The sequence below is a fragment of the Eumetopias jubatus genome, unplaced genomic scaffold, assembly GCF_037043125.1.
Source record: "Eumetopias jubatus isolate StellerSeaLion01/CBP00866 unplaced genomic scaffold, mEumJub1_p1.0 scaffold_4, whole genome shotgun sequence".
NCBI classification, from domain to species: Eukaryota; Metazoa; Chordata; class Mammalia; order Carnivora; family Otariidae; genus Eumetopias; species Eumetopias jubatus.
Genome location: NW_028274810.1, coordinates 165280244 through 165303072, shown reverse-complemented (window position 1 = coordinate 165303072; position 22829 = coordinate 165280244). Strand labels below are relative to the sequence as shown.

The 22829-nt window shown below is 33.5% G+C and overlaps 1 protein-coding gene across 2 annotated transcripts in view; it reads left to right on the top strand.

The window, feature by feature from the left end:
* Nucleotides 1–22020, top strand: part of CRISPLD1 (cysteine rich secretory protein LCCL domain containing 1) — a 41964-nt gene extending 19944 nt beyond the window's left edge. Inside the window, exons 2-14 of one of the 2 annotated variants that reach the window (XM_028111956.2) lie at nt 5073–5191; nt 5540–5672; nt 6708–6823; nt 7533–7633; nt 9309–9449; nt 9627–9687; nt 9794–9860; nt 10067–10197; nt 11914–11957; nt 12051–12123; nt 16805–16880; nt 20432–20562; nt 21969–22020. In XM_028111956.2, the coding sequence (XP_027967757.1) occupies nt 5073–5191; nt 5540–5672; nt 6708–6823; nt 7533–7633; nt 9309–9449; nt 9627–9687; nt 9794–9860; nt 10067–10197; nt 11914–11957; nt 12051–12123; nt 16805–16880; nt 20432–20562; nt 21969–22020 (1245 nt within the window). Of the gene's footprint in view, nt 1–5072; nt 5192–5539; nt 5673–6707; nt 6824–7532; nt 7634–9308; nt 9450–9626; nt 9688–9793; nt 9861–10066; nt 10198–11913; nt 11958–12050; nt 12124–16804; nt 16881–20431; nt 20563–21968 lie in introns of those variants that run through there. The other variant, XM_028111964.2, reaches the window with a different exon arrangement.
* Nucleotides 22021–22829: the final 809 nt, after the last annotated feature.

Below are 22829 nucleotides of genomic sequence, written 5' to 3'. Positions count from 1 at the left end.
TTGCATATGTCCAGAAGACATAAAACTAGGGAAAGGGTGTTTTCAATACCATTGAAAGCTATCATGCTATTATTATTTCTGACAGCCATTGACTGCTCAGGACTGAGGTAGGTTTGGAGATATAAGGGTGGTATTCCAGGTTAGGTATGCAGATATATATGTCTCAAAACAAGAATGTTTGTGAAATTCCTTTTGTCAAAGTTTATTGTAAATGCTAAGATAATTTTTAAAAATAATTTCATCATGCTATTTCTAGTTTTTAGTGGTAGGAAGTAGACCAGAGCTTCTAGCCTAGACTGGACTTTCAACACAATTGTCTTTTCAAACCACTGTGTTTTCATAATATTGTTACTTTGCCAGAAAGCAGAGCAGGTTTTAAAAGTCCATATTAAATTGCAAATTGTATCATGGACTGATGCTTGTCATTTGATTAGACTACCTAATAGTATGATAGTCAAAGACCAGTTTTGTCTTTTGCATTTATCTTGTAAGTCCATTAAAACTGTATCAATTTTGCAAAAAGGTGTAATGAATTAGAACATTATTTCTATATTATTTAGATATTCTTTTTAGATAATTGCAACATTAATTATATTTTCCAGTTGTTTTGGAAAAAGTTTATCTTCTTTATTTAAAGACATTTTCTCAACATGTCTTTGAAAAGACCTATTGTAGCTTTATCACACTTAGGTAGAATTTTGTAAAATTTTAGAAAATCTTACAATCCTATTTATTCCTACTTAGAATGAAATTTAACAAGTATGAAATTGTGTGAGTTTCTAGTCAATAATTTTCTTGTGCATTTAAAGGTGTCAGACCATTTAAAGCTGGTCAATTTAAAATGTCTTTACTCATTTATATATTTTCTTTGTTGATGAATATAACTCTGTAAAACTACTTTACTTCAGTGTCACCTAGGGTGTTCTCTTTGGTAGACTAATTATCATGATACAATTCCCAGGACATGAACTTTCAAATTTTATTAATCTGGAAAGAGTTGTAAATTTACTGTGGTCAAGAACATATATTTGAAAATATTTAATCATTCTTAAGAGACAAAACTATTCTCAGTATCAAAGAGAAAGGAAAAGTAATATCACTGACAATTTTTGCCTAATGTACAATGATAGAATTTACTGGTAACCTACTAATATTAACTCTGTTAAAAACTACATCCTTGAGTGGTTTCTAGCTGTCATCACCTATTATTAGAGCAGGATTGCAGGTATTCTGGTAGGAATATGAATTGTATATGTTCATTCATGTTTCACAGAGGATAACAGTCAATGGAATTTTTTGTACATGTTTAACTACATACTTTCCAATCTCTACCACTATAATATTTTAGTACTAACATTACTTTGTATTTCTAGGCTTACTTTTGACAGTCCTTTGTTAACATTTAGGATTTCTCATACAGTCACACATACACAGGAAATGATAAAGTCTCCCTGTTGAACTAGCTTTAAAAATATCATTGGAGACAAAGAATTTAGTAGTATTCTAAATGTTTTTTTTTAGTAATAGAACTTCATTGAACACTTCACTGTGGTCTAAGAAGGAACAGCTTACAGATGTAATTGGAAAATAGGGTGGTTTTCATTCACCTCAAGTACCCATTTTATAAAGAAATGGTAATTTTAAGTGTGGTTTGGCTTTAAATTATTGCTGGGTGAATAGTTCAGAGAGGGAAAAAAAGTCCATCAGGCCATCTTGATTTTATTTACAAACCTGAACTTAAATAGAAATGTGTAGAGACTGACTTACATTTAAATGGGATGGGTATGAATTATTGGTGGTCTTAAAACATGTAATATAATGTTGTGGCATAAAAATATACATTCCATGATGTTTTCACAATGATATTTCTTCTAGGACAGCTATATTTTCATTAAGTTTTTTTAAAGATCCTCTCAATTTGTATTGTTGACATTCACCTAAACACCTGTGCTTGATTACATTCTTTAAATAGATAATTACTTTAAAAACTGTCACTAATTAATATTTGTTAAATATTAATAGTAAATTTTAGTTGCATGCTCCTTTGCTTCAGTTCTTATATTAAAATAATGTGTCCCTATTTTAGCCTTACTATAGTTCATTTGGTATGGTTTCCCCCTTATTTTTAGTGCATTACATAGAAAACTTGCCATGCCATAAAAAACAGCTTTCCATAGTACATACTCAATAATTGAATTTTTTAGTCCTTGAGGGGACCTGAGTTATCTTCTATTTCTCATTTTGCAGATAAGAGAACTTAGCCTAAAGCATTTGAATGATACATTTTAAATTTTATTTCAATTTCTATACAACAGATAATGTAAACAGACTTTTGCAATGTAACATATTTGTGAATTTGTGAATTTGGAGCTGGTTGTTTATCCTCTTTAAAAAGCATCCATCTTCAATTTCATTAGAAAAACTAACATCGGAGATTGTAGAATCATGTGTAAAACAAGAGTAGATTGGCCTTGAATAAGGGTCCTGTGGTCTCTTTTAAGGGCTAAGTTGGGTGGGTCGTACTTGGGTCTCTCACATGTTTGCTTGCAGTGACCTGGATTTGCAAACTAACAGCATTATGCCTGGGCTAGGAAAACCCAAACAACCGAAATTCCTCCTGCGTCTCTCACTCTCTGTGTGATCTCTTCTACAATATCTTTCCAGCTATGTCTTCAGGGCGGCCAGACTATAATTTCTTGGCTCAGTTCTGTTAAGATGTGTATGGAGGGGCAGAGGGAGAGGGAGAGAGAAACCCAAGGAAACTCCATGCTAAGCATGGAGTCTGGGGCTAGATCTCACAACCCTGAGATCATGATCCTGAGATCATGACCCTGACAAAGAGTTGGATGTTTAACTGACTGTGCCACCTAGGCGTCCCAAGATGTGTATCTTAAAAGAGAAAGAACTGACTCAATAGAGGCTCTATTTCATAACCTTCCCTGAGAAATCTCACAGTGTCATTCTATGTATTAGAAGGGAGTTACTATATACTGGCTAATTGAACATAACAATTAAAAAAAAAAAAAGGGAGTTACTAGCCAGCTCAGATTGAAGGGAAGGGGAGGGAATTCAACTCCACCTTTGTGGGGAAGAGTGTTTTAAAATCACCACAATGGCTTCAAGCCATTATTATTATTATTATTATTATTATTATTATTATTATTATTTTATTATTATTTTGGTGCTTCTTTTTCCCTAGTGTGCTTTCCTTTGGCCTACAGTCACGACTACAAATTCTCCCTAGAACCTGGCAGGTTATTTTTTTTTTTTTTTTAAGCTTCTGCACATCTCTCTTTTTCTTTTCTGAAGTCTTAACAAAGTAATGCACACTTGCCTTCTCCAATTTCTCCCTCCAGTCAAGTATGTGCCCATGTGTTCTGATCTTCTCCCTAGCATTGATCTGAAACTGTTCTTGATCATGAATTAGCACTTAGCAGCTCTTGTCTTTCTGGACTTCTCTGTGGCATTTGATCTTGTTGCCCGCTCTCTATGCCTAGAATCCTTGTCCCGTTGCTTTATAATTTAATCCTTTTACAGTTTTCCCTTTACCTTTCTGATCCCATTTTCCCTGGTTTATTTTACTAAATCATTGTTTTTTTCTCCCTTTTAAGGTTGGTAATCTTAGAATTTTCTTTTCATTCCTCTTCTCATTCTATATCATCTTCCTGAAGAAAGTCATCTCTGGGTGAATAACATCAAAATTCATATCTTCAGCACAGATTTCTTTCCCCAGAATCCCAGTCATCTATTTCCACTATCTCCTTGGCACACATGCTGCATATATCACAGACATCTCATGTGGCACCCTAGAAATTTGCATTGAGATACATTAAACATATTTCCATGGCAACAATCTATTTCTCTTCCTGTATTTTCCTTCTCCCAGTTTGGTAACCTTCATCATCTGCATCTTTTTTTTTTCCCCCTTGCGACCTACATTCAGTCATCCATCAACTTCTAGGAATTTAAATTCTGAAATGTGATTTCAGTCTGTCTGCTCTTCTCCAGCCTCATACTCACCTTAGGTTGTATCCTCATGTTCTGGTTCCAGGACTATTTTCCTATTCTCTGAACATGCCCAGAGTTCTGTGATTGTGCCAAGACTGAACCCAGCTCTGCCTAACTCTTATGTTTTTACAACCACACTTGCTACTACACTGCCTGTTTTTCAGATTAACAAATTGAACATTAGACCTAGGACATATAAGATAATTTCAGTAATAATTTTGTAATTTTAAATATTCTTTTGTAAATTATTTTAGAAGTACAAATTAATCACCCTCATTGAAAGTTCTATGTAAACATGTATATGTATTTTTAATGCATATGTATTTTTATAGGAATCAGATTCATTCATCATTCGTATACTCAATAAGCATTTATTAATCACCTTGTCTATATGATAGACAGAAAACACAAAAAATAGACCAAAGATACCGGTGTGAATGAAATGACTGCCTCCAAGCAATGCATGGTCTTGTGAAAGAGACAGACATGTAGACAAATACTAACATTTCATTGTAATAGCTGCTAAATGAAAAAGTATTACAAAGTTTTAAGAGCCCCAAGGAGGGAATAGTCTATATCTGAGAGAAATGGAAAGGTTGTCTAAAATGTATTATCTAAAGCTGGGCTGTGAAAAAAGAGTAGGGGTCTGTGTGACAAATAACGGGTAGAAGGATGTTTTAGACAGAGGAAACGATGCCAGCAAGAGCAAGGAACAGCATGTTTTATGATAAGGAACAATGAGACCAAGGCTCTTGGACTTTATGTATGTGGGAATTTGTTGGATGTGTTTAGACGGAGCAATCCCCTAAGCATATTTGTGCTCACTTAGGTAATGCTAAACACTTGTGGGGCAGATTGGAGGGATAAGAGATAGGGGCAAGGAGACTAGTTAGGAGACTAGTGCAAAAATCTAGGTGAGAGATGGTGAGAACCCAGACTAAGATGTTGACTTTGTAAAGCAGTAAGAATGGAAGAAACTGAACTGAAGCATACTGTATTCTGAAGAAATGTCCAAACTCCAAACAAATACATTATCTGTATGTTGTTTTTGTTTTAAACTATAGACATGGGATGTAGAGCTGGAAAGATCCGCAGAATCCTGGGCTGAAAATTGTTTGTGGGAACATGGACCTGCAAGTTTGCTTCCATCAATTGGACAGAACTTAGGAGCACACTGGGGAAGGTAGTGTAAAGTGTAACTTTTTTGTTTTTGATAATATAAGTGCTTGAAATACTAATTCAGCACTGAAAATTTTCTAAGGGTTAGAGCCTAAAAGGAAAACAAATGATCACAACAACACAAATAATAAAAAAAAAAATCATAGCACAATGACCAGCAATATTTTAGACTTATTTTTTGTTTAAATCATTGACATAAAATTACAAGTAGTGTAATGGGCATAAGTATTTAACATTAATAACTTACACAAGAATATTTCTCTACCAAACTTTACCAATCTATTTTGCAATATTTGGTGTTACATTTTTCTCCCACTTTACTTACTCTTGGTGGTTATTGTCTTTCAAATAGATACAGGCCCCCAACATTTCATGTACAAGCATGGTATGATGAAGTGAGAGACTTTAGCTACCCGTATGAACATGAATGCAACCCATATTGTCCATTCAGATGTTCCGGTCCTGTGTGTACTCATTATACACAGGTATGTTTTGGGTATATTATACCTCATTTTTCTAAGTCGAGTTTGTGTAACTGTGGCAGAATTTAAGCTACTGAATGTGAGTCTTCTGTAATTTGGTGTGGTTATTAAAAAACATATTGATTTATGTAGAATAGACTTACCAATTTCTATAAACAATAAAAGTAATTACTAGGAAAAGTCCAAACATCAATTTTAAAAAGACATTATTTCAGTTATTTTATATGTGAAACATTTTTAATCTGGCCCCAGGAAATGCACATGGGAGAAATTTACCATCTTCAAAGTCAGGTATCATTTTTTATTTTCCAAAGAATAAAAATATAGTTTTATTTACCATGACACTCAGTATTTATATGTGTGCAGCATTTATATATACATATACATTTTATATATTATATATAAATACACTTTATACATTATATATATTTTATTCAGTGTCCACAGTTGGTATTGGATAAATTGTAAAAATCAAACCACTAAGGGTAAATACCACTAGATAAATCTCACCACAGATCTGAGTTACTAGAATCTCTATGGCTGATTATTAGTGAATATAAAGCAAATTGTTCTGTCTGCCTTTGCATGTGACAAGATTAAGATCAGCACTGAATTCCCTAATAAGCAGTTATACTATGAAAATACACATTATATAAGACATTCGAACCTCTACATTTTTGTTCCAGTACAGTTTAAGATGAGAAATTCTGTTCCTTTTTTAGGTAAGCCTCTTTATAGATACATTAACACAGCATTTAGGTTGTGAGGATGTAACTTTTGAACTATTTAGTAAATGCATATTTTGACGATGCTATAGCTAGATAGAGTTATTTACCTGTAGCACTCTTCTTTAAATTGAATCAAGCACTTCCCAAAGTCCCAGGAAAAATATCCTTTTGACATTGCTTTATTTCATCCTGAATGATAAAGGTTCATTTCTCAAGTTCAGTTTTATACATCTCTCTCTGAGATACATTTTTGTCTTACTTTGTCTCAGCCTACTTTTTCTGAGCCTTTCTTTTCCTTTCTCTAACATAGGTGGTGTGGGCAACAAGTAGCAGAATAGGCTGTGCCATTAATTTGTGTCATAACATGAATATCTGGGGACAGATATGGCCCAAAGCTGTCTACTTGGTGTGCAATTATTCCCCAAAGTAAGTAGACAAAACATTACTTTTATATGTAAATTTTTCCTAACAACATGAAGTAACTTTATATTCCCAATTTTTTTTCTCATTTTCAGTATGTATTATTGACTAAAGTGTATTGTTTTAATGCTATTTATTTAATATGGCAACAATTAAAATGGTTGCCTGATGCATAAAATCAGTGCTTAAGAGGAATATGAAAATTGAAAATATGATCTTTGTGAAGACAGGAATTACATTTTTATATCTTCAGTTTTACTCATTACATTATATTACATAAATAGTTTTAATAATTTGGATTTATTAGAGATGAAAAACTATAGATTAACTGAGAAATGTATTTTCACCTGTGTAAAGACCATTGAATGATTATGTTGAAAATATTACAACTGTATGTAGGGTCAAATCTAAGTCTAAAATCTCTTCATTAAAACAAATGGAATATGGATGAATATCCCATAACAGAGCTTAGTGTTCTGTGAAAGTTTAATTTTGTAATTTTTAACAATATACATAGCAAATTAAAATATTTTCAAAAGAATGAGGCAGCAGTTCATATATAAACCTAGTAACTAAAAGGACTCTGCGATGAAAGATATAAATGTTTTATATCTACACACCAAAATCATTACTTAGAAAATAGTAATATTTCACAGTGTCTTATAAATTATGCTATATTAGACTACCTCTTAATAGAGTGGATCATCTCTTTAAGGGGAAACTGGTGGGGCCATGCTCCCTATAAACATGGACGGCCCTGTTCTGCTTGTCCACCTAGTTTTGGAGGCGGCTGTAGAGAAAATCTATGCTACAAAGGTATGTGCTATTGTGTCATAATATTCAGTTTGATTTATATTTTAATCCAACTTCTACAATATTTTGTATTTAAAAGGCAAAAAAGCACATTTAATTATTACATTAAAAATTCCCAGGACTCTATTTAAACTATTTTGAAGCCATTACAAATATTTTAAAAATATAATATTAAGTCTGTTATACCAAATATGTGTTTAAAGGAAAGTTTTGTCATTATTTCAGGTAACCACTTCTAATTCTACTTTGAAATTATCCCAGAGTGATAAGTACATTTACATTTTTAAAAGCCACCTTAATATATTATTGACTAGAGTTATTTTTATGAGTCTTAATTTTTGAAGGATTTAGCAATTTAATGGTTTATTTTTAGCACTTTAAGAGTTTTTGCCAAAATACTTATCCATGAATCTTACTAAATGATGCTCAAAGAATTATGCTAATTCTGTGCTCCTTATTGTAGAATATATAATTTTTCATGCCAAAATAACCAATAGAAAAGCTATCATATTATTGTAAAACTGTTGTAAAAGTAGTGCTCTGAAATGCATTTGATGTGCTAAAATGAACATATAAATGTGGTGTCCTGTTTACAGCACATGAAGAGAAAACTTATATGACAAAGCTTTGTGAAAATCCTGCTCTTGTTGGGCATCCAAGTGAACGTTTCTATTCTCTTGTACCTTTTTCTTAATGATGACCAAATGAAGATTAATGTAGACTAAGTGTTTTAGAAAACATGAATTAATGCAGCCCTTTTTCAGTACTCATAAAGAGATGTCTTTTTTCCCCTTGATGACTGAGTGCTCATTACTATAATGAGCAGACAAGAAGTAATGATTTATTTCCCTCTGTTATATGAGCCATTTTCCATTCCTGGAAGCATTTTTCATTGTGTGTGAGTCTGTTTTCCATTTTCTCCATCTCTAAACCTCCACCCTACTTGCCCCTTCACCAGTGACCACTATTTTACTTAAAACTGACTCTCCTCTGAATTCACACTTCCCTTTTCTAGGTTCTGAGTTCTTGGACATACATGAAAATAACATACCATTCCAAATTATGCCACTGTTAAACCATTGATATGTCAACCTGGAAAAAAAAATAAATTCTCCATTGTTAAGTTTAAATTTCTGCACATTGGATTTCCTTCTAAAAGAGAAAAACCTTTCCATGGAAACTGACATTGTAGTAAATTAAAAGGGCATGGCAAGCCTTCTTTAAGCTGAATTTCCTTTTGGGAGAATTTTAAATGTTACCCTTTTGAAAATTTGAAAAGCGATTTTCTTAAAAATATGATTTCATTTGGGAAAACAAGTTCAAATACACTAAGCCTTTACTTCATTAGATCACTGTGTAGACTTCATGGTACCATTATGAAAGGCAATCACTGATACCACTCTCAAATATAAAGCAAGTTTAGAAATGACTCCATTTAATGTTAGCCAGATGGAAGCAAAAATGAATCAAGAGTTCAAAGCCTTATACATTTATTTTATTTACTCCAATGCATTACATAAGATGACCACCTTAAGCCAACACCTGTGCCAAAAAACTACAGATTTTTCTAGTTTTCTAGTTTTAAGTGTTACCCAGGCATATAATGGTATATCATTATTTGATGATTTGTGTACATTTAAGGTGGGTTCATGTTTCTTAAATCTATTCTCTCTAACAGAAGGATCAGACAGGTATTACCCTCCTCGAGAAGAAGAAACAAATGAAATTGAACGGCAGCAGTCACAAGTCCATGACACCCACGTTCGGACAAGAGCAGACGATAGTAACAGAAATGAAGTCATAAGCACACAGCAAATGTGTAAGAGCTCCGCATGATTTACACAAATCTTAAAGTTTACATAGATGGCATATGCGACTATATTTTATTAATTGGGACAGTTTTAGAATGGCAAAAGCTTGACATTAGACTATATGTTATGAACTACAGTAGCTTTTACATTATCTAAATTATTTTGGTATTTTTTTCTTTTTTCAGCCCAAATTGTTTCTTGTGAAGTAAGATTAAGAGATCAGTGCAAAGGAACAACCTGTAATAGGTAATATTTGTTATTATTCTCAAAATTACCTGACAAAATATGATGTATTTTCATTTTACACTGACATTCAGAGAAAATAAATTTGTTTCCAATTTCTTTCATTTAGATATGAATGCCCTGCTGGCTGTCTGGATAGTAAAGCTAAGGTTATTGGCAGTGTACATTATGAAATGGTAAGTACTATAAATATAATGATTTGGGAATAGGATCTTGTTACATATTTGATTTTTTTAAATGCAAAAATAACAATTTATATTAATATAGATATTTTGCTCAGATATGTTCATTTAATTTAAAGTCATGTAAATAGTAATTAGATGTGTCCTATGGAGAACTCTTAATATTTTAATATCCTTTGCTCCCTTCTTTTTTCTCCAAGCAATCCAGCATCTGTAGAGCTGCAATTCATTATGGTATAATAGACAATGATGGCGGTTGGGTAGATATCACTAGACAAGGAAGAAAACATTATTTCATCAAATCCAATAGAAATGGTGTTCAAACAATTGGGTAAGTACACAAATGATCTTTTGGATGAGATGATTTTAAATTGTAATAATGAGTTGACAAATTCTTTCAGAGCCTAGCATAGAAGGATTTATATGGAAGTTGGTAATTGTCAAGGCTCATTTGAGCTCTGTAATTTCTGAAGACAAAAAGGAGCTGAAGTATGTGAATTCAAAGTTGGACAGTTTTACTTGTAAAGAACATGCTAAAGCTCCACATTTTCTGGAGTTTCATTGAGAATGTACACATTTACTGTTTTTCTTGATGTGAAGCAACAGATTTTTTCAGCTATGAAAGAAAATACCCCAGAGAAAGCTAATTGATTTGCATATTCTCCCTGCCCTGCCTATGGATAAATGGTTTATTTCATGCAACAATAACTTAGTAAGATAAATTAGATTAATAGGTAAAATTACGAGCATTTTGAAAAGTTCTCTAAATATGTAATATATTATGTACCTTTGTCCATCTAAATGTAACTTAACATAAAAGCATTAACTTTTGAAATGTTTCTCATATTAAATATATGAAACATTATTTTAGAACTATATATTTTGATATATACTCTACAGAAATTAGAACAGTATGGCCTTTTGAAATAACTTTTTGTTAGTGTCTTTCTTCTATGTAAAAAAACAAACATTAGGCCTCATATGGAATGCTCCTTCGTAAGATATATGACAGTTTCTTTTCTTTGTAACTATAGAATTGCATGAAACTCCACAGTAGAAGAGTCATAATGATAAGAAAGAATTTATTAAAAACCCTTGCAAATTTGGTAGAATGACAGTCTATGTATACAATTTTGTTCAAAGGCTTTGTGTGTGGTTTTCAGTCATTAGCAATTACTCTCTTAAGTAAAAGCTTTATAGAAGCATTTATTGATTAGCTTAGTAATTCAGCAGATATTTATTAATTACCTTTAATGAATAATAAAAGTTATTAGCTTTAGTAAGCCAAACACTGGGTGTTGGATTAAAGAATTTATCCTATTTACTTTTTTGTTTGAACTTAGTTTTTGATTATGTTTATTACAAAAACTCTTTTGAAATGTGAAGGTGTGTCATTAAAATACTATCACAAATAAGCTTTATCTTTTGTAATAGATATTTTTCTGAAAATCTGGGTATAAATAAACCAATTAAAATTTTGATATATAATGGTATACCTATTCTTCTATTCCTGCTTTTTAACGATGCATGATGCATATAATAAGGAGGAATTCATTCATCACAGACACTTTACTAGATACTTGGAACAAAAAGTGATTAACACACATTCCTTTAAGGTACTTATGATTTAGTAGTCTTTCTACAATACTACCTTGTATTTACTATTGTGAGAGATTAAGTAGTTTGGTTCTATGGTGACAGGGGATTAGTATATTTAGAGTTTTAATTTTAATAGGAAACAAATATATAGATATAAATCTGTGTGGTTTTATGCTGTTATTTATATATTTTGAGATTGATCATGAGAAGAGACCATTTTCCAATATCAAGAATGATTATTTGGTTGGTATTGATTTGGTTCATACTTGAAGGTAATATGGATTTAGCAAAAAATAGATGATTTATTCTTATACTAATACTTATTTAGATATTTGAGTAACAATGTTTAAGAAGAAATAAAGTATTCATAGACCTAAATAATATCAGAAATTATGTTGATGATGATGCATCTAAAAAATGATTGACATGTTTATGTTTTTATCTTCAGCAAATATCAGTCTGCTAATTCCTTCACAGTCTCTAAAGTAACAGGTTAGCACTTTTTAAAATCTTATTTTCTTATGGCCATGTTGCATGTTATTGTTGCCAGAGATTTGCTTATTGTTTTGTGTTTCAATTCTTCAGTCCAGGCTGTCACTTGTGAAACAACTGTGGAACAGCTCTGTCCATTTCATAAGCCTGCTTCACATTGCCCAAGGTAATGTTTTCTAAATTTTCTCATTCTTCTTGACCAGTGAACATACATGCATGGGGCTTTTACTCTGTGATAACTGTTCTTGCCTGGAATTCTGCTGTATGAAGGCTTTGAAAGGTGTATGATCTTGAGCTGTGAAGCGGAAGGGAGTGGTGGGTCATCACAAACTACCTGCACTCCAGGCACTCCCAGTGTGCTTTCTCCAAAGGCCAGGGTGCTTTTGGCTGTTCCATAATACCAGCGCTGTTGGATGTATTCTGTATGTTCACATGTGCTGTGAAGAGTTCTGTCTTAGTCTGCTCAGGCTGCTATAACACCATACCACAGACTGGGTGGTGTAAAAAGTAGAAATTTATTTTCACCTAATTCTGGAAGATGGAAGACTAAAATCAGGTGTGGACAGGTTTGGTTTCTTCTGAAGCCTCTCTCCTTGTTGCAGATGGCTGACTTCTCTCTGTGTCCTTGCAAGACAGGAGAGGTAGGGAAGGGGAGAGACAGAGACAGAGAGAGAGGATTCTCCTTTCCTGGGATCAGGGCTGAACCCTGATAATCTCATTTAACCTTATTTAACTCCATAAAGGCCCATCTCCAAATGCAGTCACACTGGGAGTTGGGCTTCAACATATGAATTGGGAGGTACACAAACAGTCTATAACAAGTTGTTACCACAAGAACTATAATGATGTAACATATTTTTAAGCATTTCCATCCAGTTCCTAAATTGGATAAATCTAATTGTGATTGGTAAGTCAAAAAGCCCATCTTCTGCCTTCCTTTTACTTTTGTTTTTAAACTATCTTTTTCAAAATTATAATGGAATTTATCTACTATACAATAATGAAAAAATAGTTCATTTATCTTGACCACACTAAGGTGAAGACTGTTAGAAGTATTATGGGCATACATCATAACCATACATAGGAAAAATGAAATATGTCTTTTCACATCCAGTGTGACTTCCAACATGTTAATTCTAAGAACCAGTAGTAAGATTTAGAGGTAGAATGGTAATTGATAACCTGTAATTACTAAAAATTGAGGGAGCTGACTTTTTATGGAAAAGTTTATTTATCTTGGAAAAGCTTCATCAGTGTTTTAAAACTAAAGCAGTGTTTCACTTAAAGAATGAGACTGGTTATTCACAAGGTACTAAAAGACTGTGATGATACAAGAAGTAGCTACTTCTTAAAGTAGGTGAAGCTTATAAATTTTACCATTATGATATAATGAAAAAAATTTTAGAATTATCCATGAATATTTATTAAATACCCCCTATGTACAGTATTATGCTAGGCCCTATCTCAGCCATGTGACTAGGCTTGTGAGGACCAAATAGTAAGGATAATCTCTGTAGAGCACCCCAGCATAAAGCTTCCCTCTAGTAGATGCTCAGTAAATGGTTATTTTAATATCTGTGGAATAATTTATAGCAGTATTGTTCCAAAAAAAATAAAAATCACTGAAGTGAAATATTAATAAATGTTTCCTATTTCTTTGGTTACTCCAGGAAGGAAAATATTCCTCCAAGAGAGAAATTTTTATTTATTTATTTATTTATTTATTTATTTATTTATTTATTTATTTATTTATTTATAAAGATTTTATTTATTTATTTGAGGGAGAGAATGAGAGACAGAGAGAGCACATGAGAAGAGGGAGGGTCAGAGGGAGAAGCAGACTCCCTGCTGAGCAGGGAGCCTGATGCGGGACTTGATCCTGGAACTCCAGGATCATGACCTGAGCCGAAGGCAGTCGCTTAACCAACTGAGCCACCCAGGCGTCCGAGAAATTTTTAAAATGAAATTTAACCGGGGTGCCTGGGTGGGCTTCAGTTAAGCATCTGACTCTTGATTTTAGCTCAGGTCATGATCTCAGGGTGGTGGGATTGAGCCGCATGCTCAGCATGGAGTCTGCTTGGGATTCTCTCTCTCCCTCTGCCCTTCCCCTTGTTTGTGCGTACACTCTTTCTCTCTCTCTCAATAAATAAAGAAAATCTTTAAAAAAATTAATTTTACCTTTTACTGTTACCAGCGTAACAAATTGGTAGAAGTAATGATTTATAACTAATTTTGACCTTAAGTAGTCTGGAAGTCCCCCCCCCATTTTCTTCTAAAGACTAGTGAAACAAAGGGTTGTCTTTTCTCATACAAAATTTTTAATAGTTTCATAAATTATGCTATAATGGTATGATTTATATAACAGTGTATAACTTTTAAGGAACCATGTGGTTGGTACATCTGTTTCAGAATTTTATGTGACTTAAATAAGTTGAGACATAAATCTATTCTGGAGAAAATGCCAAGAACAAATAAATGAAAGGAAATTAGCTTAAGACGAGCATGAAGAAACAATATTTCCCTGTACAGTTGTGTCCTTAAGAGGTTCCATAGCAGGCAGAATAGCCCCAAATAAGCAGTCTCTATTATTTAGTTCCATAACCTTGTAAATATCATGTGTTTGTGTGTGCTACTAGAAAATTTTTTTTCCTGACCTGGGGATGGGGCATGAAGTGGAGGGCAGAAATCATATCCTGATTTACATATAATCTATAAATAACTTGATCTTTGAAACTTACTGAATGTTCAAGATGTAAAAGCAGGTATCATTAAAATGTGTCAACGTTTTTATTAAAAACTTAGAACTAAATTATATATAAAGGAATGCTTACCAGGTCACTATCTATATTCTCAGTAGTACATAACAAGGTGTTAAAACCAGAGATTAGAACACAAGCAAGTAAAAACCTCCTTCAGTCTTTCTTTGACCTGAACTTGCCTAAGTAGAAACTCAGTTTGAAGCAACCAACCTTGGCCTTCCACAAACCAAGTGCTACATATAGTCAAGATAGAGCCTGCAGTGTGATCCTAAGAGCAGAACAGATGATTTTACTACCATAGAATAGGCAGTGAATGCCCAACTGTTCTCAAACACATGGGGAAAATTTCACAGTCAATGGGGACAACTTTCCTCCTATAGAAATCCCCAATAGCATCTTTTATAAAAATCAGCTCAGACTCATTTATTATTTATATTTAAATGGTTCTAGTTTAGATGTTATAAGTAACAGATAAGCTGTACAACATTATATAGGTTTTAGAAATAAGAAATGCAGCTATTAAGAGCTATCTTAAGGAATTTCTTCAATTGGTAAAGGTAGTTGTGATTAAAGTTTTTTTCGAATACTTTTGGGAAAATCATTGATCCCTTCATCACACAATGATTTTCATTAGTCATTTTGTTGAGACTCTGGTGTACTATTTACTAAAATGAATTGTTTTTTTCCAGTTTTAGTTTTTAATTTCCTTTTAGTGCACTAGTTGTCTGTCTGTGTGTGTGTGTGACTTGAAGAGCCCATTGCTTAAAAAAAGGTGCCACTTTATAGTTTCTTAAACTCTCAGAGTGGAATTTTTAAACATGTGATTGAACAGTGATAATTGGACCCCATGTTTAAATAAAGGGCTTTGGGATATGTTATTTAAATGAGCTAAGCCAATCAGATATCAGTAAAGCAATAGGCTGTCTGGAGAAAGAATATTCTAGGCACAGAGAAAGATAAGTGCAAAGGCCCTGAGGAAGAGCCTATTTTTTTGTATGTTTGAGAAATAACTATTAGGTGAGTATCACTGGAGCTGGGTGAGAAAGTGGAAGCAGAGGATATAGGGTCAGAAAGGTAATGGTGAGGGGGACAAGATATGAAGGGCTTATTGGCCATTGTAAGGATCTTGTCATTTATTCTGAATGAGATGGAATGCCACTGGAGTATTTGGAGCAGAGAAATGTTATGATTGGATTGGTGTGCTTTTATATAAGTGGGGAAAAACAAGAGTGGAGGGGGCAAGGTTGGAAGCAGGGAGATCATAGGAGAACCTATAGCTAGACACCATAAAGTCTAGGGTTATAGTAACTGAGGTGTTTAGGAATGCTCTGATTTTATTTTAATGTATGAGCAAGAGAAATTGCTGGCTGATTGAATGTAAGGTGTGAGAGATAAAGAGAAGGATTGAGGCTAGAATAAAGGTTTCTGGCCTGAGCACCTGGAGTAATGAAGTTGCCCTTTATTGTAGGAAGCCTAAAGAAAGAACAGATTTGGGGGCCGGAGGAAGAGATTAGGAATTTGGTTTTAAACACGCTAAGTTTGAAATGATTATTAGAGTTAAGTGGAGATACTGAATAAGCAATAGGACATACACATTTGGAATTAAGTCTTAACTGGAGATACTAATTTGGAAATCAATAATTTATAGTCATGCTTAAAACCATGAAATTAGAGGAGCTACCAAAGATGTGAACACAGAAGAAAGAAACTGTGAGATGTGTGAGGCAGACAATGAGTCACATTTTTCAAGTTATTGGTTTACTAAATTCTACAGACACATTGGGTACCAATTCCCAGATACTCAGAAATGCACCCTGATGTTTCTTTCTGCTTAATCCAGAAACTAGAAAGCTTCCTGATTAAGTTAAAAAAGAAAAGAACACATTTGTGCCAAAAGCTGGAAGTGGGTAAATTAAGCAGAAGCAATTGCATTACTGCCTGGCTTGTACCTTGACCTATTTCAGAAGAAAAAAAGATGAGTAGGATTGAGAATGCTGTTAACTTTTTTGTGTGCCTGTCTGTGGTCTTGTTAGTGAGAATGACTGAAGTAACCAGCTACTTAATATTTATATATATATATTTTTTCAGAGTCTACTGTCCTCGTAACTGTATGCAGGCAAATCCGCATTATGCTCGTGTGATTGGAACCCGAGTTTATTCTGATGTAAGTATCTTAATTTATTCAGCTCTCAGTATTCATGTATATATATGTATATACACATTTAAATGTATGTATGTATATTTATATATAGAAATAGGGAATAGATTCTATGTGGATATACATATTCTCAGAGAAGCTAGTCAGCAATAACACTGCAAAATGACTCTCCTTATGCAAATATGAGTGCATAATTCATTTTTACTAAATTTTTCTTTATGTCCTACCCATACATTGTACATCAGACCCCTATGAAATAGTCCAGTGTCATTCTTCTGAAGGAAAATTCATTTTGCTTTTTTAAAAATCTTCCTTTTGGTTCTTCAGTAATTTATAGTGTAAACTTGATAATTAAGAAATTATCAAATGTATGTACAATCTCTTTCATATTGTGGCAAAGGAGCACTTAAAAAGTAGCATAGAATCAAGGACAGATAATACATTAAAATATGTATAAAAGGACACCACTTGAGGGGATGTTAGAATGGATAACGTTACTGGGTTGGACAAGGACTATTAGCTGGGAGGGCTTCCATATGGACAAGTGCTCTTTGAGCCAGGTTTCAAGTGTGGGTTGATAAATTGGATTAGGGAAACATTCTAGGTTGGATGAACAGCATCTACAAAGACGGGGAGGTGACAGCAGGTGAGATGCACGCATAACACATAGGTTTGCTTGCTCGGAACAGGTGAGCGTTGAATCTCCAAGGGACTGCAGCCAATTTTGTGCAAGGGATGGAAGGATCCAGCTCTTAAAACATGTAAATGGAGAGTCTAAATGGATGCTGATGAGTTTAGATTTTTATGTGGCAGACATTTAGAAACCATTACAAATTTCTAAGTCAGAGAGATGCAAAAACAAATTCAGGAAATATACTCTTGAAACACATATTCAATAGAATACTACGGAAATAGGTTTGTGAAAAGAGGTCTAAAATACTCTTTACCATCTTATTTCTATTGGTGAGTTCATTGAGGTCCAGGGTTTTGGTTTGTTTTGTTTTTGTTTTTAGTTCAGTGTTAGCTCTGAAATTTTCTCCATATTTGAGTTCTTCCCAGGCTTCAGCTTTGCACTATACATATCTGCAGCTTAAATGTCTTACTGGTATCCTAATTTATTAGTCCTTATGTTTGTGCTTATCTTATCTTCCTGTCTGTTAAAATCATGGTCATTCTTCACATCCTAAATTATTGCCACTTTTTCTGTGGAGTGTATTGCGGGATCTCCTAATACATGTATAACGTAGTCCTTCTTTCAACCCGTATAACTTTATTCTTTTCCTTTTAGCGTGTAGCTTATTTTGTTAGTGTCATGATTGTTTCTCCACCTCTTTTATTATTTTGAAGTTCCCTGAGGGCGACAGCTGGGCTATTCATGCATCATTTTTTCATCAACAATTTGATGTGTGCCAGCCTGTGAACAAGACAGAATTACATCATGCCTTAACAAACTTAGAGCACACAGTGACATCAGAAATTAAGCAAATAATCTTGCACATAAATATTTGTCGAAAAAATAAATTAATAAGTGTACATGAATAAGCCTAGCTAAAATTATCAGAGATTTCAAAAGAAATTATTCTTTTTAGATTGTCCCTTTAAACACCAAAACTTTTCATTTTAGTCATGCCTGGTGAAAAATCTTTTAAAATATCCTATATACTTCTATACCTATCAGCCATCTATTTTTCTAGAGTTAATGTTTTATTAGAACTTATATCTTGAGATCATTTTATATTCCTTAGTGCAATGAATATAGGTGATTATGTATTATTATGTAGATCCTTTTAAAAGTAAGTTGGAAATATAAGGATCACTATTATGAGGTCAGTACAGAGTCAGAGATTCAAGCATTAACTGTCAGTCTTCCCACCCCCTACAAAATACATTATCTTTTTGAATACAAGATAAGGAAAGATATCTTCTCTCCCTCCCTCCCCACATTTCCTTCTGTCTCTCTCTTTCTGTTTATACAGCTACAACTTGTACATTCTATTGCTTTGAACTTTTCTCATTTGTTAAAAATAAAGTTAATTTCTGCATTCATTAAAAATGTTTCACTGTTTTCACAGATAAATTCTTTTTCTTTTCATGATATATTAATTCTTACAAAGTGCGGGTATAAAAAGAAAATCTCTTCTGACCTTTGAACTCAAATAGGAATGCCTGCTGACTGCATAGTTATGGACAAAACAATAGTTTCAAAACATATTAAGTGCTTGGATTTAGTGAATGTTATATCTAAGCACTTTTATTGCCTTGGGGAAAATGCTGATAATACTCTTTTAACAGTAAGATAAATACTGAAATGTGTACAGAATTATTTTTAATTTCATCTGTTATGTACCATATTAGATACAAACATTAATTCAATGAGGGACTTTAAACTGAATAAAATGTCTCTTTAGAGTAAGGATTCAAGACTTTAGATATATGGTATTTTGTGATATAACAAAAACATGAAAAGGATTAAACAGCTTGGCATTCAGGCTCTCTGATCTAATAAGTTCTGACTGATGCCACAAAGTTCAGAGCACAGTAATAAAGCAAGGTCATGTAAGATGCACATGCTTATGTGAACTTAAAAAAGCACATTAAGTCACGCACATGTGCATAGAGATAAAAAAAGAACACACCAGTGGGATCAGAAAAGACCCCTCGGATATGAGGGGGATTGTTTTATACTGAAACAGTTCAAGTGTTTCATTTTGTGGGATTTCCTCAGGCTGTATTCAGCTATTGACAAATTTTGGTAGAACATTAGGATTAAAGCGCAAACATCAAAGTCTGGAGGAGACTTTAATGGGACAAAGGAAAAGAGTTGACTTCTAGAAATCCAGTTAATAATTTTAAAGTGTTGGACCTGAAAATAATTTTCTCTTCCATAGAAATACAATTCAATGCAGACTGTATAACTGGTACAATGTAATCATAGCACTTTCCTAGTACTTCATGTCAGACCATTCAAACCAAAGTGATAGACATTGCCAATATAGGTAAGAAGCTATGATTGTTCTTTATATTTTTCTCCTTGGGCTGATTTTCTCTGCATAGATCACTTTATTTAATAGAAGAAAACTCCCCATTTAATACACACTTGTATTTTGGAAATGGGACTGTAAAGATATACAGAACTATGATTTGTTTGTAAGTCAAAACTGAACATAAATGAGGTGCAGATAATAAGCCTGTGAACATTTGGTCAGAGTGACTCCAGTAGGGACTCGCAAAGGCTGAAATTTAAGAATGATAAATAGGCCCTTCAAGAGATAAAAGGAGCAAATTTGCATCTGATTGCTTCACTATAGCAAAAGCCTGCTATTTGGAAAGGCAAGTGTTTGTTAGATTAAAGGGTGAAGGGATTTTACCATTGTAGTTACCCTTAGGATCTGCCTCAGACTCCCTCAGAATGGGCTTTAACTTTGTGACTTTTGAAACATTCCTTTATGCACAAAACATCCACCTGTAACTGCCGAATATCAATCCAATGGAAGAGTAGACTGGACAAGTTCAGCAGGAATTTCCTAATAACAATGGGTTTTTCCTTTTCCCCTCAGCTGTCCAGTATCTGCAGAGCGGCAGTACATGCTGGGGTGGTGCGAAATCATGGTGGTTATGTAGACGTCATGCCTGTGGACAAAAGAAAGACTTACACTGCTTCTTTTCAAAATGGAATCTTCTCAGAAAGGTAAATTTAAAAATGTATACATATATATTTTCTATTTTATATATTTATAGTCTCTCTCTTCCCCACCTCTCTCTTCCCCTCTGTCTCTCTCTCTCCACACACACACACACACACACACACACACACACACACACACACACCACACAAACCCCTTTATGCTTGCTTTACAACCAACTCACTTTAGTATGGGTTTGGAGTTATGTGGCTGCTCCAGTGTTTCCTTTAAACCCTGTGTGATAGTTGGTCTTATAGGGATGGGAGAAGCTGCAGTACCAGAGATGCCTGTCTCCTACAGGCTTATAAAAATCAACATGAAAATCGGATTATGAGTCAGAACCACTCTTTTGTTAATTGATTTTATAGTAAGGAAATTTCTTTCATCCTCTTTTGGACTTTCTAGATTAGTTCTCATATGTAATTCTTTCTAGGTGAGCAGGGCACTGAATATTTCTCTAATCCAGTTATATGACAAAGTATTTGCAAAAAACGAGTCTGATTTTTCCCAGAACCAAATTCTCTTTTTGATTAGAAGTTGGATACCTAGTATGACATAAATGAATGCCCTCTGGTCATCTCATACTATTCAATCCATTAGTATTATATATTTTAGTGGTTGGGAAAATTCATATGACTTACTTTATCAAGTATTTTAAAAAGGTAAGAGCAAAGAACCTATAGTGATTTTTCAAATCATTTGTACTTGGGGAAATAGCATTAACTCTCATGTATGTTGTTTAGATACAGAAAAGTTCCTAACTTTTAGACATTTACTGGGTTCTTTAAAATTGCCAATGGAAGTTTCGTACATACAGTAAGGTTTCTATAAAGGACACCAAAGGTTGGTACTATGTAAGGTATCTAGATTGTCTTTCACATAACCATCTGAGTGCCATCTTTATAGAAAGACAGCTTTGCATTTAGCATCTGTTATGCATCTGGGAAATTCATAGTAGGTGCTCAAAAATAATAGTACTCTAGAGTATTGCATAAGTATCACTATCTTCTTAACTTGCAGCTAACTTTTAACCATATCAGTCAGTTGTAAACCTAGATCTTAATATTCCCCCAGTAAAACGGAATAATGGCTGCCTAACTCTGCTTTATTAAAATCAAAGGTGGTAATACAGGAAAACATGGTCTGGAATCTGTTAAGTTATATATAAAATACTATTATTACCACTGTGCACCTTAAATTTTAGTAAACTTGCAGCCCAGCATACAACCAAGATTTAAAGAATTACGTCATCCTCACTCAAGCTTTCCAATAACTATAAACTATAGTAGCCTAAGAGAGTTGGCCATCTGGATTCATAGAGCTGCTTTCTTGACTGTCATAAGTAAGCATGATTTATTTGGAAGATTATATGTGTAGATGACATCAATATACTTTCTGTATTTTTTTGCAGTTTACAGAATCCTCCAGGAGGAAAGGCATTCAGAGTATTTGCTGTTGTGTGAAATGGAACACTTGGAAGACGATCGTAAAGACTATTCCAAATGCCATATTTCTGAAGTTTGTATAAAATTGTAACATTACTGTACAGAAGATATCAACTATTTTCAGCCCCCCAAAAAGTGCCAAATGCATATAAATCTTGATAGATAAATTCTGTAAAAATTAAACATGGGACATTATTAACTTTGGGAAAAGTAATGAATATGTAATGGTTTTAGAAATCCTGTGTTAAATATTGCTATATTTTCTTAGCAGTTATTTCTATAGTTAATTACATAGTCATGATTGTTCTACATTTCACATGTTATTTTATATGGTGCTTTGTATATGCCACTAATAAAATGAATCTAAACATTGAATGTGAATGGCCTTCAGAAAATCATCTGGTGCATTTAAAAATAATCAATTCTTAAAAAATGAAAGGAACCATGGTATCACATTTCCCCCAGTTCAATACTGTGCCATTACCTACTCCAAATAATCTGAAATTGTTTTCCACTTAATACCTGTATAGTTTTTCTCTTCTGTTAAGTTTAGGCATATCGAATATTATGTCCTGATATTGCACTTCTTATTTTGTATAAACTAATTCTTTACTATCCAAATGAATCTATTAAAATGTTTGATTCCTTGGGAATGGCTTTAATAGTAAGTGGAATGAACTATTGTTCCATGGTAGAGTAGTGGTATGAAAACATTCCTAGTGATAATATAGTAAATATAGGTTAAGCACAGGCAGCCAGAGCTTTCTATGTATTGTTCAAAGTGAGGTCACACATTTTTCTTTTGTATCCTGGCAAATACTCCTGCA